The sequence below is a fragment of the Salarias fasciatus genome, chromosome 10, assembly GCF_902148845.1.
Source record: "Salarias fasciatus chromosome 10, fSalaFa1.1, whole genome shotgun sequence".
NCBI lineage: Eukaryota > Metazoa > Chordata > Actinopteri > Blenniiformes > Blenniidae > Salarias > Salarias fasciatus.
The window spans coordinates 27,639,483-27,660,697 of record NC_043754.1 but is presented as its reverse complement, the minus strand read 5'-3'; the positions used below and the strand labels follow the sequence as shown (position 1 = coordinate 27,660,697).

Genomic DNA, 21,215 nt, shown 5'->3' with positions numbered 1-21,215 from the left:
AGAAATAGAAGTAAACTCCCTCTCCTCTGTCTGTGGGCTGCAGCAGTGCAGTACGGCGTTCATAGCAAAATGGAGAGAATCATTCATCATCATGTCTGTATAATAAAAACTGTAATACAACAATAGCTTGACCAGACTGGATGCGTCTATCCAGATCATATCTGGATGTAATGTCTGTAAATTCCAGTTCTCTTGTCCCATGAGGATGAACTGAAAGAAATACATACTTCACGTTGATTCACAAATTACCAGAGGTCACAGATCATTCTAATCCCGTGACAATAAGGCAGACGGTAACAATAGAAGGTATCCTTCATAGTGTTTTTTTGGCTAGTTTACCAGTTGTGTAATGTATCCTGTATACTTTGTCACATGAATAACTTGCTTATTTTAAGACTAACTGGTTCACATGCAGTTCCTGCTTCTTGTTCATGTGTCAGGCTCGGTTGTGTTTTAGTTGAGGTACTTCCTGAAAGTAAAGATTCACAGATAAATGAGGAACTGTTAATGCAGTCTGGACTGACGTGGTTAAGACAGAATGTGTTAAACAGATGATGCCGTGTTCACAGCAGCATGAACCCTGAGGAAAGGGACGAGGGGCGGAGCGGTACGGTCAGATGTTTCTGGAAGATAATGTAATGGAGCTCAGCACACATACTCCATCCATCCACCCTTCTTCCATCGCTTATCCAGGACCGGGTCGCAGGGGCAGCAGTCCAAGCAGTGATGCCCAGACTTCCCTGTCCCCAGACTCCCTGTCCCCAGACTCTTCCTCCAGCTCTTCCTGGAGGATCCGGAGGCGTTCCCAGGCCAGCTGAGAGACATAGGGTGCTTTCACACCTACAGCATGTGGTCCGCTTGAAGTGGACTAGAGTCCTCAACTCCTGCAGGATCGGTTCGTATGCGCTGGTGTGAAAGCGGACCAGTTAGTTTTGGTTCGGAACAAAGAACCGTACCGAGACCTCCTCGAGAAGGCGGTCTCGGTGCGTTTCCAAGCGGACTCTAGTGCGGTTCGCTGCTGGTGTGAACGTTGACCGGCCTCGGTCCTGCCCACTCTGTTGTGGAGAAGGCTTTTTGGTTGGCGGAAGCTTCCGTAGCAAGCCGCGCGGTGCATTTTGGGAAGCAGAAACTACTTTTCTCTGTTTGTGTTTGGATTTGCAGCCACGTGAAAGATGAATCGAGGACAAACTTGGTCCAAGGAGGAGATGCGGTGCCTCATCGAAATATGGGCCGATGAGCACATCAGCGCTCAACTTTCGAGCACCCATAAGAACACTGACATTTTTAAATTGTTCAGTAAACAAATGAGAGAGCACGGGTTTCAGAGATCAGTGGAGCAGTGCCGCATCAAAACCAAAAAACTGAGGCAACAGTATATAGTATATAAGTTCGGGATGCACTCAAACGATCGGGGAGCTCGTCAACAGTTAAGGACAGGCTCGAATGGTTCGACTCCTTGGACAAAATTCTCGGCACAAAACCTGATGTGGAACCGGTCGACATGGTGAAGTCCTTTGAAAACGCCATGGAGGCTCCTGCAGAAGAGACCCTCACCGACGCCGAGGTTAGCAGGACTTCCACACCAACAGCTGGTAAGCAGTTGTGGTGTAAATGTTTTGTTTCTTAACTTAAAGCGGAACGGTCGTTTTTACAATCTGGACCTTATTTCACATTCGAAACAGCAACATTTACTCACCCGTTTGACTTTCGTGTGATTTGCAGTTGGTTCGGAGATAATTAGATACTGTGTTTTGTTTTGTGTTTTGTTTCTTTTTGTCTTTCTCACTGTTGTGAGAGCAGCTGCCATTTTGTTTGCATTGTATTGTGCTTCGGCATAAATGACGATATTTTTTCTGATTCTCCAGCTATTAACGGTACTTTTACTCCACTAAATGACCGATTTGATTTGAGTCCTTAAAGTATCACCCACAATCGTGAAGTTTAAATTATTCACAGTAAATTTCCATTATATATTGTATCTCTGATTCATAATTCTGTAGATTATGTTGTCTAACCTGCTAATACCTTCACGCAATAGTGTTTTTTAATATCAATAACCTGCCTTAAGAGAGAATCCTTTGTAAACACTCACTAAATATACATAAAGTTTATTTAAAAAGAAGTGCTCTTTATTTTGTACTAAGTAGGTTTGTTACTACAATAGTTACAACTGGTCCTTCTCCTCACTGCGCCCGTCGAACAACACATATCATGCTTTAAAGCAACACTAAGGAACTTTCAGTTTTCGTTGATTTTGGCGGCGCCAGTGGACAAAAGCGGTAGTGTTTTGCCTGAAAGAATACTACAGTTCCCATGAGGACTAGTGTGAGGCATTGTAAAATGCTGCTCCCAGTGGCGTGCTGTCGGACTGAACTCGCCTACATTTGTTTCCAGTGGCTGTGTGAAGGACGGATAGCGACGAGGCAATGAATCTAATGGTGGCTAAACAATGTTCTATTATGATGTGATGCATGCCGTAAAGCAGTCCGCACAATTGGAGTTTTTTAGTGTGCAGGGTTCCTACCACCCTCCTCACAGCTGCTCAGTCCAAGTGAAAGCAATACTGACGCCCTCAGCCCGTGACAGAGGGTCATTCAACTAGCTGTAAGTCGATGTATCATCACAAAAGATATTAAACTGTTTTATTAAGGTTGAAAAGTTCCTTAGTGTCGCTTTAATAGTCTCTACTCCCATCAAAGCATATCTTCTGGTTGTGTACCGCCCACCAGGGGGTAATCTGGATGGCTTTGTCTCTGAAATGGACCTGTAAGTCTCTGACATCCCTGATGATGGCACACCACTGATTGTCATGGGAGACATGAACATTCACGTTGACAAACCTCAGGCACTGGACTTTTTGGCACTGATGGCTTCCTTTGCTCTGGTACTGGCTCCGCCTCCCCCCCCCCCCCCCCCCACAGAGCTGGCAAAATCCTTGACTTGGTGCTGACTCGTAACTGCTCCATAGCAGAGGTGACAGTTACTCCACTACACCTATCTGACCATTTCTTGGTAAAATTTGCGGCTGCCTTTCTGCCGCTGCAGACCCCGACACAGATGGTCTCCTTCCAGAACCCTGAAGTCCCTCACAGCAGCTCAGCTCTGTCCTGCCGGACTACTCTCACTTCTCATCGCTTCCTGTTAATGAGGCTACAGAAACACTCTGGTCCTCTCTGGTGTCCTCTTTGGACAAACTCTGCCCCCGGGTGTCCAAACCAGCCAAGAACAAACAACCAGGTCCATGGCTCTCAGAAGTTCTGAGAGAACAAAGAGCTGGACTCAGGGCAGCAGAAAGAAAGTGGCGTAAATCCCAAGAGCCCGCTGACTGGTCCTCATACAAACAGAAACTTGCTTCCTTTACCTCCCGCCTGCAGTCCGCAAAGAAAGCTTTTTATCAGAACAAGATCTGTGCAGCTTCTGATTCCAGAAAACTGTTTATGGCGTTCAACTCCCTGCTTCCTCCTCCAGCTGCTCAGCCGTCCACAGTTCTCTGAGCCGGACCAGCCCAGTCAGCTCAGACCCACCACTGCTCCTTCTCTCTGCTCTTTTGCTCCTCTGAGTGAGGATGAGGTCTCCAGACTTCTTCTGAGCTTAAAACCGACAACATGTCCTCTGGATCCAACACCCACCAGCATTCTGCAGACCATCTGGCCCATAATCAAACCTGCAGTCTCACATTGTCACTTCCTCCCTGGAACCCGGCATTTTTCCTGTTACTTTTAAACAAGCCCGCGTCCCCCACTGCTCAGAAAGCCTCATCTCAACCCAGCCCAGGTTTAAGACTCCAGGCCAGTCTCACTTCTACCAGTCCTGTCAAATACCGGAGCTCTCCGTATTCAACCAAGTCTCTGAACACCTGCGGAACCAGAACCTGCTGGACCCTTTTCAGTCAGACTTAAGATGAGACCACTCCACCCAGACTGCTCTCCTGTCAGTCCCAGAGTCTCTGGTCTGCCCTCTGTCCTCCTGCTGCTGGTCCGTCCTCTGTCCTCCTGCTGCTGGTCAGTCCTCTGTCCTCCTGCTGCTGGACAGTCCTCTGTCCTCCTGCTGCTGGTCAGTCCTCTGTCCTCCTGCTGCTGGTCCGTCCTCTGTCCTCCTGCTGCTGGTCAGTCCTCTGTCCTCCTGCTGCTGGTCCGTCCTCTGTCCTCCTGCTGCTGGTCAGTCCTCTGTCCTCCTGCTGCTGGTCCGTCCTCTGTCCTCCTGCTGCTGGTCAGTCCTCTGTCCTCCTGCTGCTGGTCAGTCCTCTGTCCTCCTGCTGCTGGTGTCCTCTGTCCTCCTGCTGCTGGTCAGTCCTCTGTCCTCCTGCTACTGGTCAGTCCTCTGTCCTCCTGCTGCTGGACTTGTCTGCTGCCTTTGACACCGTGAACCATCAGATCCTCCTCTCCTCACTCTCTGACCTCGGCCTCTCAGGTTCCGTCCTGTTGTGGTCCAGGTCCACCTCACAGGCAGATCCTTCAGAGTGTCATGGCGAGGGGAGGTGTCAAGGTCACATGGCCTATCAACAGGGGTCCCTCAGGGGTCGGTGCTTGGCCCCTTACTCTTCTCTCTGTACACCACCTCACCTGGTGCAGTGATTCGCTCCCATGGCTTCTCCTACCACTGTATGCTGACGACATTCAGCTCTTCCTCTCTCTTCCACCTGACGACATGACAGTCTCAGCTCGAATATCAGCATGTCTGGCTGATCTCTCCACCTGGATGAAGGAACGCCACCTTCAGCTAAATCTGTCCAAGACTGAACTCATGGTCTGTCCAGCTTGTCCATCTGTACAGCCTCAGATCAGTGTCCAACTTCACTCCAGCCTACTTGTGCCCACAAACTCAGCCAGAAACCTGGGTGTCATGATTGATGACCAGCTGACCTTTAAGGTTCACGTGGCCTCAGTTTCTCGGTCTTGTCGTTATGCCCTCTACAACATCAGGAAGATCAGACCCTTCCTGACCCAACAGGCCCTCAGCTTCTGGTTCAGGCTCTCATGGTGTCACGCATCGACTACTGCAACTCTCTTCTGGCGGGTCTCCCTGCAGGTCCAGTCAAACCTCTACAGAGGACCCAGAATGCAGCAGGTCTGGTCTTCAACCAGCCCAGCAGAGCTCATGTCACTCCTCTGTTCATCTCCCTTCACTGGCTTCCAGTTTCAGCCAGAATCAAATTCAAATCTCTCCTCCTGGCTTACAGAACACTTACAAGAACGGCTCCGGCCGACCTGGACTCCCTGATCCAGGTCTCCTCTCTACCTGGAGCTTCCAGTCCAGCTCGGCTCTGAACCTCCAGCCAGACTCTTCTCCTCTGTTGTTCCCAGATGGAGGAACGAACTTCCTAACTCGGTGCGTTCCGCCGAGTCTCTTTCTACTTTCAAGAGACAATTGAAGACTCAATTGTTCAGAGAACACCTAGGGTCCTAATCTGACCCCATGTTTGGGGAAGAATAGGTCAGGTGGTCTAAAACCCAGAACTTATGTACCACTGACTAAGTTGACACACACACACACAAAAAAAAAAAAAAGGGGGGGGGGGGGGTAGTGGCTCCTCTTCTGCAACTTGATGGCAGCTCCCTTGACCAATCGCACTGGAAGCAATTGAAGCATTTAATTAATCTGATGGTTTCTTTCTTATGTCTGTATTCTTGCTTGTGTTGAACGCTTTGGACAAAAGCGTCTGCTGAATGAAATTGTAGAATTGTAGTTACACCATAAGGGAAGACAAAATTGTGCTCCTTATCTGTACCTCTACCTAAATGTTAAGACATTATATCGTTTTAAACGGCTATAATAAAACATTAACACAAATATGAATTATACTCTATTCTACAGTGGAGGACACGGATCTGAATTTGGACAGCGACATGTCATTGGTCCAGGACAGTGAAAGTACTTCAACCAGTGGGAGACTGGAGATACCTGGTGCCTCATCTCGAAAAAGAAAGGTCAAGGCCAGATCACGAGGCGAAGAGTTCCTCAACTACTTGGCGGAAAGCAAAAAGGCCTTGGAGGACATGAAGGAGACAGAGACCAGGCACTTTGAACAGGACAAGGCCCTGCTTGAGAAGATGTTCAGTGCTCAACAGGAGGCGGACGAGAGACGGCATCGTGCATTGATGGCCCAGCTGCAGTCTCAGCAGCAGGCCTCAAATCAACTGATTGCGAATCTCTTCTCGCAACTAATAAGCAAAGTGTCCACACCGGCTCCTGCTCCTGCTGCTGCGTCTTCGTCGTGGTCTGGTGTGGTACCTCATGAGAACCCCCCACATCCTCTACACAGCCACCCCCAACATCAGCAAAGCCACCCCCATCAGCTGCCACCTTCCAGATCCCAACCCCATGATAACACAAATCAAGAGTTTTATTATCTGTAGCCTATGGGTAGTATTTAGTTGTACTCAGGTCAGTGAAAATATCATTTTTTGTATGTTGCCATTGGTTGAATAAAAGTCTTTGCACATTTAAATTTTTGGTTTCTTTTTATTTCAGTAGACATGACATTGAGATAGTAAACATCAGCCAGAACCTGTCTAGATTTTCTCTGTTATTACAAGAATCTAGATCTATTTGTTCATAAGTAACTTGCACAAACAGAGGTCCACTTAACATATAAATCTGTGTACCGGAATGTTAAAAAGGCATGTTATAAGTTTGTACAAAGATTTTCTAACATGTAAAACTATTTAATCTCATCAGTTACAAATAATACAATTATTCCTCCATCACAATTTCAAAAATGAATGTCAACTATTTGCCAAAGTTGAAATACTTTCAGGTGAACATGACAACCATTGCCCTTTTGGACACACTTGCAAAAATGCCTTTTGTTTTACAATGTTGAAAGTATTTACACAAAGCATCGCGGATGTCTGATTGTTGCTGAGGATCACCACCTCTGCCCTCTGCAGCAGCTTCAACCTCTTCCTCAGCTTCAGTGTCTCCGTCCAAATAGTCCTCCTCATGGATTTCCAGAAAGTTGTGTAAAACACAACACGCAGAGACAATGTGACTCACAAAGGTAATGTGGTCATCACATACCCTCAGAAGGCACCGCCAGCGTGCTTTAAGCCGCCCAAATACACGCTCAACTACCATGCGAGACTGACTGAGCCTGAAGTTGAAGCTGATCTGGTCTGTTGTGACTCCTGCTCCCTCTGGGTAAGGTTTCATGAGCCATGGGAGCAACGGATATGCAGAGTCCCCCAGCAGAGCCAGTGGCACCGCCACGCCCTCAAATGTCTCTTTCCAGTCTGGGAGGAGAGTTCCATTCATGCCTCTTTCGTACAAAGAAGACAGTGCAAATACACGAGCATCGTGCATTTTACCTGCTCGGCCCACGTTGATGTCCCACAATCTCATTCGATGATCTACTGCAGCCTGAAGAGTGATTGAGTAGTCCCCTTTCCTGTTGTAATAGGAGGCAGAGTTCTCCGATGGGGCACGGATATTTATATGAGTGCCATCAATGGCACCTGCAACTTGAGGGAGACGCCATTTGTCTCTGAACCCTTGTACAATAACTCTCATTTCTGCTGCAGTTGGATGCCTAATGTACTTCGGGTTCAGATTTGTTAATGGCTGTCACCACTTCATGTTTGATCAGACAACAAGTGGAAAGCCCTACACCAAAAAGATGTGAAATTGACCTGTATTTGAGGTGGGTGGCCAGTCTCCAAATACATATTCCAACTCTTAATTCAACTGGCACAGCCCGCCTGTATTTGGTGTTGTGTCGGGTCAACCAGGGACGAAGTATGTCACACAGTTTGTTAAAAGTACATCTTCCCATTCTGAAGTTTGCTCTCCACTCTAGATCGGTCCAGCTGTGATTGACATACTGCCACCAGTTGCCAGGTCTTTGGTAGGTCCACACACTCCTATGAAAAGCAGACACATTAATGATTAACTGTTTTTGGCTATACATGTTGATAATGATAAAATGATGGAATAAAACAATATGACACTTCAAGTATAGCGTAGAATATATTTATGTGAAAATTACATACATTTTTTTGGAATAAAGAAGGTCTACACACTCTTATTAAAGCCGAACAATGAATAATTCGCTCTTCTGGTATGTACGTGCTGATATTGTGGTACAGTGACGGCGTTAGATGATTTTGGAATGACACCATAAATGCAGTGCACAGTATATTACATTAAATACATTATTTATTTATTTTAAAAAATGAGAGTATTTGAAATATGTGCTATTTGCTACTCATGTTAAATATTTACGTTTTCTCGTCTGTTTGCCCAGTTTGCCTTTGTGTCAAGTTGATTAGGAAAACGGTTATTTCGACATGAGAAGTGAAAGAGTCTTACCGGAGACTGAGATTTGCGAAGGTGTCTTTGAAACACAAGCTGGTTGAGCAGTAGGAGCCTCGCTCGCTTTCTGCGATAGTAGCTGGCAATACGTCGTCTTGCTAACTGCAATCTAATTGCGTTTTCGCGCCGAATGCGAGCTTCAGGCTGGAACAACAGCAGAAGTTGTGCTTGCTGCACACAATGGTGAGAAAATATCATCAATAGAACGAGCATCAGAACGTAATCCATCCTGAACAACAGTTTAAACACAAGGTAGTATTTCCTTCCGGGGTTTTCTTCACGTCACACAAGCTGGCCAATCAGGGTTCACTTCCGTCACCCAAAACACACTATTGTGTGAACAGCGCCACCAAGGGGCAGGAGGGTCATAGTGGATAGTTCGTCTGTAAAAACAAGTGGTGTGAATGAACCGAACTAGTTGACAGCTGCGACATTGTAACACCTTTATGTCCGAACCGAACCACTCTAGCGGACTAGTGAAAGCACCCATAGTCTCTCAAAGGTGTGGTGTGGTGTGTCCTGGGTCTTCCCCGGGGTCTCCTCCAGGGGGGACATGCCCGGACCTCCTCCCCAGGGAGGCGTCCAGGAGGCGTCCTGAACAGATGCTGAGCCTCCTCAGCTGCTCCTCTGGATGTGGAGGCGTAGCGGCTCTACTCCCAGCTCCTCCCTGGTGACGTAGCTCCTCCCCCTGTCTCTCAGGGAGTCCAGCCACCCTACGGAGGAAGCTCATTTCGGCCGCTTGTATCCGGGATGTTGTCCTTTCGGTCATGACCCAAAACTCATGACCATAGGTGAGGGTGGGAACGTAGACTGACCGGTAAATCCAGAGCTTCTCCTTTCAGCTCAGCTCCTTCTTCACCTCAACGGACCGAAACGACTGATCACTGCAGACGCTGCACCGATCCGCCTGTCAGTCTCTCCTCCATCCTTCCTCCACCTGAGAACAAAACCCTGAGATACTTCAACTCCTCCACCTGGACCAGTCTCTCCACCTGGAGAGGACAGACCACCTTCCTCCGGTCGAGGACCATGGCCTCAGACTTGGAGGTGCTGATCCTCGTCGTTATTTCTGAAGCGTTGAATGGTGTTTTCCTGTGTCTGCAGTTCTCCTATGTGTGGTGAAGATACGTGCTAAGACAGAAATGAAGAGAGTTGTTGGAGAAAATGCCACGCTGCCCTGCCACCACCAGTTCTGGGTTGGCGATGACCCTACTCTGGATATTGAATGGCTATTTCTCAAACCTACCAACAGGCAGCGAGTGGTGAGTTTGTCTCTGCAACCCATCAATGTTCATTTGTGATGAAGAACAGCCTCCCATTAAACACTACTCCAGTTTGGGAATTTGTAGTCCCTGATTGGACTTACCTGTACCCACACTTGCTGTCTCCAGTCACTTTCTACAAATCAAATCAAATCAAATCAAATCAAATCAAATCAACCTTTGTTTATAAAACACCTTTCATACATAAAAGCAACATAAAGTGCTTTACAGTAGTTAAAAAGAAGAAAATATTTTAAAATAAACTCGGCCCTCCCACCCACGATATATACTACATACCACACATACATGCACTCGTACACACACTCACAGGACACACATTACACACACAGGGAGACATGGCATGGTACTATGGATCATGGAAAATGCCCCTTTTGGGGCCCTTCACACCGGGATGAGTCACAGGGCCGGACCACTGAGGGTGCCGGCACCTGGGCCCCCACCCCGAAAGACAAGGTGGGGCCACCCCCAAACTAGCCGGGGCCAAAGGAACCCACACACAGCACCACCGCCAGCAAACCAGAAGCAGCTCCTCTAAGGAACACTGGGGTTCAAAAGCTAAAACTCTAAAATAAAAGGTAGAAATGGCAGATTGAATAAAATGTCTATAAAATGAATTATAAAATGAATTTTATAAAAGAATAAAATACGCCTACATAATAAAATGAATGAAATGCAAGAAGTCAGTTAAAAGCCTGGTTAAAAGGTATGTTTTTAACCGTCCTTGCAACTTTCAGAGGAGCGACCCGACTACATCTGGCGAGAACAAACCAGCTTTACGGCGCTCATACAGGAGTACAAGGATAAAACCGCGTAAAACAAACATGAAACCCTTGCTAGCGTTAGCAACGCCATGGATGGCCGAACCAAAAAGACAGAAAAAACCTTTGTCTGACTAGGGAGAGCGCAAGAGCAAAAGCTGCATAGTTCTGCTTTCAAGTGTTGAAGGTGGAGAAGAGGAAACAGGGTTGTTTTTATTTCCAGGGATGCGTTGAGAGAAATGGGAAGTTCGTGCCTGTTTGAGTTCTCATAAATTGTGAGTTGTAAAATCTCATAACGAACATTTAATTTAGATTTCCTCCATCTCCTCTCAGCTCACCTGCAGTTTCTTTTTAATGTTCCGATGGTGTCGTTGGAATGGGTTTCCTCTTTATTGTTTTAGTTAGAAGTGGGGCTCCTAATGTCCATCTTCATTGTAATCAAGGATTGAGAATGTCTTGGTTTGTCAGTCCAGACAACTGAGAGATGTACCGAGTGCTAATCCCTTTTATACCTTTTATATACTTTCAGCCTCAGACCAGGGAATCTTGAGTAAACATACACAACATTGGTTGTCACTGGTAAAAAAACAAAAAACAAAACAACAGATGGGAGTGAATTAACTCCTATCCAGCACAATAGCTGTGTTTCATGGTCTTTGCTCTTTGACTTCTTGACTGTCCCTCTCTCCAGGTAATCACCTACTTCGCTGGGCGAGTCTTCGACCCTAACGAGGCAGAGCGTGGCCGTGTAGCTTTTGCCGGAGAATATTTAAAAGGCGACGCCTCTCTGTTGATCAGTGACTTGTCGCTGACCGACTCAGGAGAGTACAGCTGTAAAGTCAAGACTGGCGCCCAGTATCACTGGAGCACCGTCAGCCTCGTGGTGCTGGGTAGGTAACTCCTCCTTTATCCAGCTGAAGTGTGTTTGAACTGAAATGATCTCTTCAGTGATGGATGAGCAGGCCATGGCGTTGTCCTTATTTTCATGTTTCAGGCTTTACTTTGGAGTTGCTGTGCTGTAATCTTGGTTTGTTGTCGGCTGTGCCTCTTTGTTTCCCCACTCCCAGTGTGTATTTCTAAGCTGTCTCTAGTCTTTAATCTGTTCAGCATCTCTGTTCTTCTCAGTCTGTGTTGTAATCTGTAGTCCCTCCTAGACTGTACGGCTCACGTTTGGACTTTGTTTTAATCCTTATTTTTCAGGAATCTTTCAGGCATTTTGGAAATACTATTTATTTTGATCCTGCTGTGCACTCTGGAAAAACCACCAACACCCTCACAGTAGGATTTCAAAGAAATGAAACACATGCCCGAATTTCACTGTTAGCATCACATCATGGATAATGCATGGAGCACTGTGAGGAGAGCGAACACCTACCACCCCAAACATCAGCGCTGTAAACAAACCTCTGTATATCTTAGTTCCCCTCTTCTTCAATTATTCATTGTTTCACTCCCAATCTAGTGAAGCCTCTTGGTTTCCCAGAGGTGAGTGGACACATTAGGAATCAATCCCAGAGCTTTGCAGTCTTTCACCATGCTCCGCTTCAGGACTGCACATTTACAGCAGTACGCCAGACGCCGGCACGTCTTCCAGACACAATCACTTCCTGTAGGTCTCTCAGCGGAGAGACACTTCGTCAGCTCAGGTCTGAGCTGTTACAGATTTAAATGTTTTTTCATGGTGGTGAAACTGCAGCACTTGAAGCCATTAGAAAGCTATTCATCTCATTTATGTTTATTTGTGCTGTTCCACTGCTTGAGAACTTCACACTGTTCATGACGTTTATTGTTTCACATTCAGGATAATTGGGAATGCAGTTTGGTCTATGAAGGTCACTTTAGTGGAGAGAGGGTTGCAGCTGGAGCGCACTGTGTCTGCTGAGCGCCACTGTACACAATGTTCACGTTCGTCAGTGTGGCGCACAAGGTCAGGGTCGGGTCAGGTCAGGGTCAGGGTTAAGGTTAGGGCCTTTGTAGTTCTGAGTGTAGATGTGCCAACAATAAAATTGGTTTGTGCCTGACTGTCAGAGAAAAGAAAAAAAAAACACTGTGAGATATGCACTGTCTAATAGGAGGCAAACATGGCCCACCTAACAGAGGTCCAATTAAAATGTGTTATTTTGACAGTTGTGGTGTGGGACATGAAAATGTGTGCAATGCATGTCCCTGCACACAAATCAATAGAGGGTTTCATGACTATTTCACAAACTGCTTGAGATCGGGTTGAGCTCAAACACACCAAAATAACTTTTGACTTTCATCCACTGAAAGCTGCTGTAGGCAGGATTTTGCTAGTCAATGCTAATTTTTCTGTGTTTTCTTTGGATTAAATGTTAGAGTATCCATTGATAATCCTTTAGGAGTGTAGCATAACTGCTCTACCGCGAGGGCGCAGCGTTTCCATCTGTCTCTGTTCTGAGCTGAAAAGGAATCTCACAGCTCCAGGTATCTTTGACCAATCAGAAGAGCCCCTGAGGCTCTAACCGTTGGTCGAGGGTCGTTCGTCACACGTTCTTATGGGAGGGGCTTAACTTGCGTAAGGGCGTGATGTCAGAGAAAACAGGACCGGATTGGCTGTGCTGGGTTTCAAATCGCCATCTTAGATGGGTCAAATCACCATCTTGCTTAGCTAACCCTAATCAAGATGGCGGAGATGCCGAATCCTGCCTACAGCACCTTGAAGTGAAACAGAGAATCAGTGCAGAGCTGAGCCACTCGGAGCTGGCCAGTGAGGACGGCGATGGAGAGGTGAGAAAGCTGGACTCCCCTGGAGGACAGTGGCATCACTCCGCAGCTGCGAGGATCAGCTGGGTTCTCCGGAGTCCTGGGTGGATCGCAGAAGCATTCAAAAAAAGCACTCAAAAACGGTCCTCCATGAATCACTGCTCATGTCTCATGAGCTGAAGCTGATTTGTAGAATATTTAAACTGATCAGTCAGGAATCATCTCATCGGTCGTTCATTGTGTGTCTGATTGCTTTTCCGCAGTGAAGCCGTCCAAACCACGGTGCTGGATGGAGGGCAAACTGTTGGAGGGCGGAGATGTTAAGATGAGCTGCAAGTCTGCCGATGGCTCTGATCCGATTCATTACAAATGGGAGAGAGTACTGGACAAGGGCAAGTACTTTGGCAAGCTGCCGCAGCTGGCCCTGATCGGTAAGCCTGACCACATACGGAAAGTATTCAGACCAACAGGGTTCTTACTGACTAATGATAAGGATAAAATATCATAATTTACGTTGGAAAGACAAAAATATCATGGAAAATATACTATATACACTATATCTGTCCTTGAGCCAGACTCAATTTCCATTGGTGTTCCATCGACCACTGGTGATGAAGTCTTCACAAATGATTTAAAATGTTTTTGTTTATGGATGATTTTTTGGTGAGTTGACCTTTTAGACAGACTGTGTTACAGTGACCACCTCATGGCTGTGAACTGTATCATGAACCTTGGTTTATTGGCTGGTTTCTTCTCAGGTGAGGACATTGTTCACTACTTTGTAAGATCTTGTTTGGTATCATTTCAAAAGGGGCTACATTCAAGTCTGCCTGAACACACATTTTCCCCTCAATGTTTGGCTGAAGTACAGATGTTCTTTTCTTCCTCTGACATGTAAAAACATCAAGAATGGTGAGAGATCCAGATCTAGTAAATATGAGATAAGATGCAATGTGCTTCTGCTTCTGTACAGTGGCAGTGACGGCGCCGTCACAGTTCATTTGCTATTAAAGAGGCCACTGGGAAATACTGAGTATTATTTTGAAAGAATAAGAACAGAGTCAGGGAGTACTTAAGGGCTTTAGACTTTTTGAGCTGAGGTCCATGAACTGTAAAATTTTAAGTTGTGGTGTTTCTGGGAGTCTGCTGCCGACACCTTCCAATTTTAGTTTTGCTGTCCAGATTTTAGTAATGTTATAGGGTGTGGTTGTCCGTGCTCCTTCTCCACTTTGCTGTTTACAAGTTTCCTCTGTGTGAAGGTAAATTCTCCACCTTGACTTTTAAGTGAAATCTGTCTGCTGTATTTATTTTGTTTGCTCTACATTCATATACAGCTCCTGTTTGTTGGTTTTATTTTAAAGATTACATTTTAATAGGGCTGGGTACCGTTAGATATTTTTCAGGTACAAGTACTTTTTCGATATCTCACCTACGGTACCGGGTCCTGAATGGTACTGTTTTCGGTTCCTGCCTTCACGGCGCACAGACGACACCATGACTGCATTTACACTTCCTGCCACTAGGGGTGCTGTTTGCATGTTCAACCTTATTTTACACAGACACCACAGAGGAAGAAGGGCTGCAGGCTGCAGGCTCTCTGCAAGCTGTTAGAAAGAGTGTGAGCCGCAAGACCTGGTGACATGTTCAATGATGTGATGCAACGTTTTTTTCCAGTAAAAGAGAAGAACTGAACCATCGTTTCCACGCATGTTTATTGACCGCGCTGCCGCTTTAAGAACCGAAACTGACACCCGTACGCACGTCTCTTGTTTGGTCGGTACCACTGAGGTACCGTTAAACAGTATCCAGCCCTAAATTTTAAAGATTAAATGGAATTTAAGTTTTGCAGTTTTCACTCAATGGTATGCAGAGGTGGACAGAAAGTACTTTCCCATGCCATGTTTTCCATGTGCCCAGTCAGTTCTGGAAGAGCTGGGCTGATTGTGATCACCTGGGCCCAGAACTGTTTGTTGCAGGTGATTCAAATCAGCCCAGCCCTTTGTTAACTGACTGGGCACAACAAAAACATGGCATGGGAAAGTACTTTCTGGCCACCTCTGATGGTGTGGAACATACTATGGAACTACAACAAATCTGCTCTAATTTAACAACGAACATCTAATTTTTCTTCTCTTGATACTCAGATTTGAAAAACCCAGAAATTATGACATTAAAGAACCTGACCCAGGAAAACACCGGAATCTACAAGTGCACAGCGACCAACGACGTGGGACAAGAGAGCTGCACAGTGGAGGTCAAGATGCACTGTGAGTGTGTGTGTGTGTGCGTGTGTGTGTGTACGCATTTTTCTATCCTTGTGGGGACCAAATGTCCCCGTAAGGATAGGAAAACCTGCACGACGTGCCTTGTGGGACCTTTTTCCGGTCCTAATGAGAGGAAACAGTGTTTTCTTGACCATGTTGTTACTGAAAAAAATAAAAGGTCAAAAACATTTCTTCAGGGTTCGGCTGTGTTCTGGTCTGGGTCAGGGTCAGGGTCAGGGTCAGGGTCAGGGTCAGGGGCTAGGAAAGGCATTATGTCAATGAGTGTCCTCACAAGGATAGAAATACAAACTGTGTGTGTGTGTGTGTGTGTGTGTGTGTGTGTGTGTGTTCTTGTATTTCTATCCTTGTTGGGGCCAAATGTCCCCACAAGGATAGCAAAACGTGGAACGACGTGCCTTGTGGGACCTTTTTCCGGTCCTAAGTAGGAGAAACAGTGTTTTCTTGACCATGTTGTTGTTACTGAAAAAAATAAAAGTGCAAAAACATTTCTTTAGGGTTAGGCTTTGTTGTGGTGTGGGTTAGGGTTAGGGTAAGGGTCAGGGTTAGGGGCTAGACATGAATGGGAGTCAATGGACGGTCCCCACAAGGATAGAAATACAAGACTGAGCGTGTGTGTGTGTGTGTGTGTGTGTGTGTGTGTGTGTGTGTGTGTGTGTGTTTTTAGTGTTTTTGTGTCACTATATGTTTTGGGGTGTTCTGTGGGAAAGCAAAGAGAATTGAAATCATTAGTTCTGGGGGGAGTTTTAAAAATAAGACATTTTCATTTCAGCTGGAGTCTCGGTGTTATGTTCAAAACAAGATATTTGTTTCAAAAAATCAAACACACCAGGCATTCAGGCGCAAGGAACCGGAGTGACGGTAAAAGTACTGGAACAAATAACTCAAATGTTGGAGTATGGAGTAAATTACTTCTAATACAAAAGTATTTTGCTGAGGTCACGAGAGGAGGTTCTTTTTTTTTAATGTATGATTTATTTATAGATTTTAAGCAGGGAAACAAGCAAGTGGAAAACGTCAATATCATGTATCGAGGCTAACACGAAAAAGTATATATCCACAGATATAACAGATGTATATTAAATGTGGCTAATAACAAAAGGAGCAGAACAAAATCAGACAAGAAAAAAAAAACAACTTCAACAGTCACAACAAAACAAAACAGAAGGAAAGAAAAAAACAAAAAACAAAAACAAAACAAAAAAAAAACACACACACAATCTCCACTGCGAACAGTGCCAAGTGCTACGACTATTATCTAGAATAAGATATAAGTCCTTTCTGAAATGGTTACAGGGGGCATGAATAATGACAAAAATCTTGGGTCGTGGGGTTAGTTCAAGTGTCAGTGACAAGACACGGTGTTGAAAGAGTGACCAGTCTTTACAAAAAATATCGTCAGAACCTCTGAGAGAATATTTAATCTTTTCCAAATTCATAAATGAAAGTGCATCTCTTATCCAGTGAGAGCGGGCAGGTGGGCGAGGATCTTTCCAGCGCATAAGAATGGCTCTTCTAGCCAGTAGTGTGAGAAAAGCAATAAGTTCTTCAAAATGAGATGGCAAAGAATGGAGAGTAGGTAGAATCCCAAATAGAGCCGTCAAAGGTGATTTTGGAACTATAACAGATGAAATAGCAGAAAGTGAATCAAAAACTGCATCCCAAAATGCAGACAGTACAGGGCAGGTTAGAAACATGTGGGTGAGGTTAGCCGGGCCTGGATTACATTTAGGACAGGTAGGATCTGTGCCTGGAAAAATCCTTGCCAGCCTACTTTTCGTCCAATGTACCCTATGAACTACCTTACATTGGATAATGCAGTGACGGGCACAAATAGAAGAGGAATGGACCCGTTTCAGAATACATTGCCACTGTTCATCATTAATATCTACATCAAGCTCCTCCGACCAAATCAGACGGAGGTGATCAGTTGTGACTGAATGTTTAGAAAGCAGTTGGTGATATAACTTTGAAATTGTACCCCTCAGAGAAGGCTCAATCTCCAGTATGGTATCCATTATAGTGGCATCGGGAATGTTAGAAGAGCGAGGGAAATGCTTATTGATAAAGTCTCGGGCTTGCAAATACCTAAAAAAGTGTTTATTGGTTAGATTAAATTTAGAGGATAATTGAGCAAATGAGGCCAAAATACCATCCACATAAAAGTCCTTCACCGAGGCAAGTCCGTGGCTCCTCCACACAGCGAATGACCTCTCAGTGAGTGACGGGGGAAACAGAGTACCTGTAATTGATGTAACTGTGTATCAAACTGCTTTTGCAGCTCTGTTAACTATTTAAACGGTATTAAGCATTTGTTAGCCCCCCAACACATTTCACCACCAGCCGCCACTGCTCAGGCTCTGTCTCTCTCTTCCTCACTGGTGGAGAAAGCCACTGAAAAGAAGGGCATCTCCGTTCACAGTGCCACCAGGTGGCCAAAGTATGTCATTACAACTGAATCAGTGCAGCAAAAGACACATTTTTATCATTTTCAAAAATTAATTTAAGAGCCGTACGGAGTGAGGGTGCGGCCCGTATGCGGCCCGCGGGCCGCCAGTTGCTCATCCCTGTTCTGGTGTAAGGTAGAATAGAAATCGAATTGGTCACTCTTTTCTCTGTTTACCTCCCTCCGTAAAATGACCCAAAATTTCTGAAAAAGCTTTTGGAACTAATTGTTACAGAATCGACAGGAGTACTGATCTGTGCAGGTGCTTTCAGTATCGACAATTATATATTATTTCAATATCGATAATTGATCGATAAATGGGACACATCAAATAATGAGGGGACTCTTACCCCACAGAATAACATTTTGAGGAAAGGGTTGGATGAGATCAGCCTGTGAAACATTTGGAGAGACCTGCACCCAACAGATAAAGATTAGACTTTTTTACTCGAGTACTTGAGAATAGATTTCTTTTGATCCTTAGGAATGACAGGCATAGGATTCAGAAGTGTGAGACTGGAAGCAGGGACATCTCAGACCACTCACCGGTCTATCTAGCTGTGCACTTGGACGATAGACCAAAAAAAAAAAAACAACCATTCCTGCCTTCGGTCTCCTAACCGTGGTTGGGGGACACAGAGGAGATCTTCTCCAGGGCCGAGGACGACTTCTCCTCTGGGGTTAACTCCCAAAAACAAGGTTACCTCTGCTTGAAGAATGGTGGCAAAAGAACAACTGCGGGAGCGCTGCAGAGCTGCGCTTCATGACTGCACTGTGTGCCGCGGTCGCCGTGCCTGTCCTCACCGGCGCCTGCACGCTCACACACTCGTCTGCGCCGCGCTCTCTCACCGGGCACGCTGCTCGGGCGGCATGCACACACACGCACTCTCTCTCTCACTCACGCACTGAGCTCCTGAACACACACACATTAGACACATCTCACAACACTAAACACAAGCTTTCTCAATAATAAAACACTACTGCAACAAATAAAAGCTGAAATCAAATCATTCCTTGAACTAAATGACAATGGAGAAGTAAATTCTAATGTATTATGGGACACTTTAAAAGCTGTTATAAGAGGAAAATTCATATCTCTCTGCACGGCAATCAAGAAAGCTAAAGATTCAGCACTCGCTCTATTTGAAAAAAAAAAATTAAAAGAATTGGAGAAGTAACACAGTGAAAATCAAAATGACCAGACACTGAGTAATTCTCTATACCTGGAGGTGACGCGATGCTTCCTGCGCCACTGCAGGTTCTGCTGGACTGTACAGCAGCTGGAGGTCGATCGGGCATTTTTGGGGCAGCAGAATTATATTTTTTTTGGTGTTTGGCCGGCGGCTGTTCTGACTCTGATTCAGAACGTTCCTCCTCTTCACTCCAGTCAAAATCGATGTCCGACACGTCTCCACCATCCGATTCCCCCTCACTGACCTCCTATCACTGCTAAAGCTTCTTCCACTGCATATCGCTTCATTATGCCTCTTTTCATTGTCTTTCTTTGGGGATTTGGTTGATATTCTTGGCCGTCTGTCTGATTGTCTGCTGTCAGAGCTAGCTCCCTGTTCAGATGTGCATATGAACCAAAACAAATCAATCGCAGAAAAAAAGCCCCGAAGTGCGTCTTTTTTTCTCTTTGGAGGTATAAATGCTTTGTAATATTATGTGTGTCATTGTTAGGACCTTATTTGCTTCAGAAAAACATACAAGACACATATTTAGGAAAAGTCAAAGAATTAGAGGACAGGGGAATTATTTTTAACAGATTTATTTGAATTATAAAAACCCAAACGTTCTGTCAGACCGTCTTGGCTGTTCTAATCACCTAGACGGAAAAAGCACTGCGCAACAGTTGCGGGTCTGATGATTCATATTGTGGGTGATATGACACATGGGTGTTTTTTGTCCAATCCCATTGAAAACAATCGTATTAGAAGCATCTGTATTTAAAACGATCCAGATTCTATCCTCCCAGGTGAAGCGCATGATGAAAAGATCTCTGTCCCACTTTACAGGATCTGATGTTGAGCAGTCTTCAGCCCTGAGCAGAGTGTTTTGTCCTGATGGATATCTGCTGAAACAGGTCAAACATCTTCACGATGCGCTCAGCCGCATGTTCTCTGTAACCCTCCGCTCCACCGCGAGGCTCCAGACGCTGCGGCGCAGAGCTCTATGGGTGGCCGTTTGTGCCATACATCGCCTGGTACAAAACGCCGTTAAGAACGGCGGTTTTGACGCCAAGCGCCGCCAGGCGCTTTTATTTTGAAACGCCTTCCGGTGTCTCAAACGCCGAGCGCCGCCACGCGCTCCATAACATGCTAATATTCTCCTCCCCTGAAATTTCACCAGCCAGTAACAGGTATCAGTCTACTTTTTAGAGGAACTTTTTTCCATATATGTTTTATTGTCCACATGACGTTTGATATATTAAATGTATTAAAATATATTTTTTTCCTTTCTAATCAATTTTTCAAAACTGAAATGTTTAAAAATAAATCTGATATTCTCTCATTAGGGTCTATGTTTGTCTGTTACGACATTAGGTTCTCAGTACAATTCAATTTTTTCAAATAATATCTGAATGCATGATTAGAAGTATTTGAATATTCGTTTGGCAGTAAGTGTCAGGGATGCTGAACTACTTAAATACAAATCTTCACACTGGTTATGTGGCTCCCGCTTAATTTATTATGACATCATTTGTTTTATTTTGTTTCTGCTTATATTTTTAATAATAAATCACACAACATAAACAACAGTTTAACTGGTACGAAGGCACAGATAATTATTTCACTTATAAACATGTTATTTCTGGCTGCAGGGACATTTTATCTCAACGATGCAGTCACTGGACACCATGACATCTGGGGAGCCACCCAGCAGGCTGCTGTCAGAGAGGAACACTGCTTTTCCTGGATCCTCACACCAGTGGGCTTCATGTATTCCTCTTCCGAAGTCACAAGCCTGGGGTCACAAAGATCATTTATTGCACAATGTGTAGGTATTATTACAATCTGGTATTACAAAATAAAGGGAGAGAAGGAAAGAAATATAGGCTCAACTATTCAAGATTTCTTTGTTTACACAAAACCCCTTTGTGTTTTTTTTTTTCTATCACAAGGTGGGATTTATTTATTGTATTTACGAGAGTTAAAACATTTTCGGTAAAGGAACTTGATTCTACATACATTTTGAAAATTTGATCTAACATCTTCAAAGGTAAAAAAAAAAATATCCCTGTGGGAACATTTACAATCCTTTTGTCCTGTTCTGACTATTCGCAAACTTTAGCTGCTCTGAAAACATGTCAGATAAGTAATTTTTTGAACATTTCCACCCCCTATGTCTTCTAATTAAGCTCACCCCTGATCAAAAGTATTTATTTTTTTATTTTTAAACATTTCAGTTT

General features: G+C 44.9%; 1 protein-coding gene across 1 annotated transcript in view; it reads left to right on the top strand.

Moving 5' to 3' along the window:
• clmpa (CXADR like membrane protein a) overlaps positions 1-21,215 on the top strand; it is an 88,575-nt gene that overhangs the window by 53,627 nt on the left and 13,733 nt on the right. Inside the window, 5 exon segments of the mRNA XM_030101071.1 lie at positions 9,415-9,572; positions 11,043-11,241; positions 13,339-13,506; positions 15,220-15,342; positions 16,626-16,631. Coding sequence (XP_029956931.1) covers positions 9,415-9,572; positions 11,043-11,241; positions 13,339-13,506; positions 15,220-15,342; positions 16,626-16,631 — 654 coding nt within the window.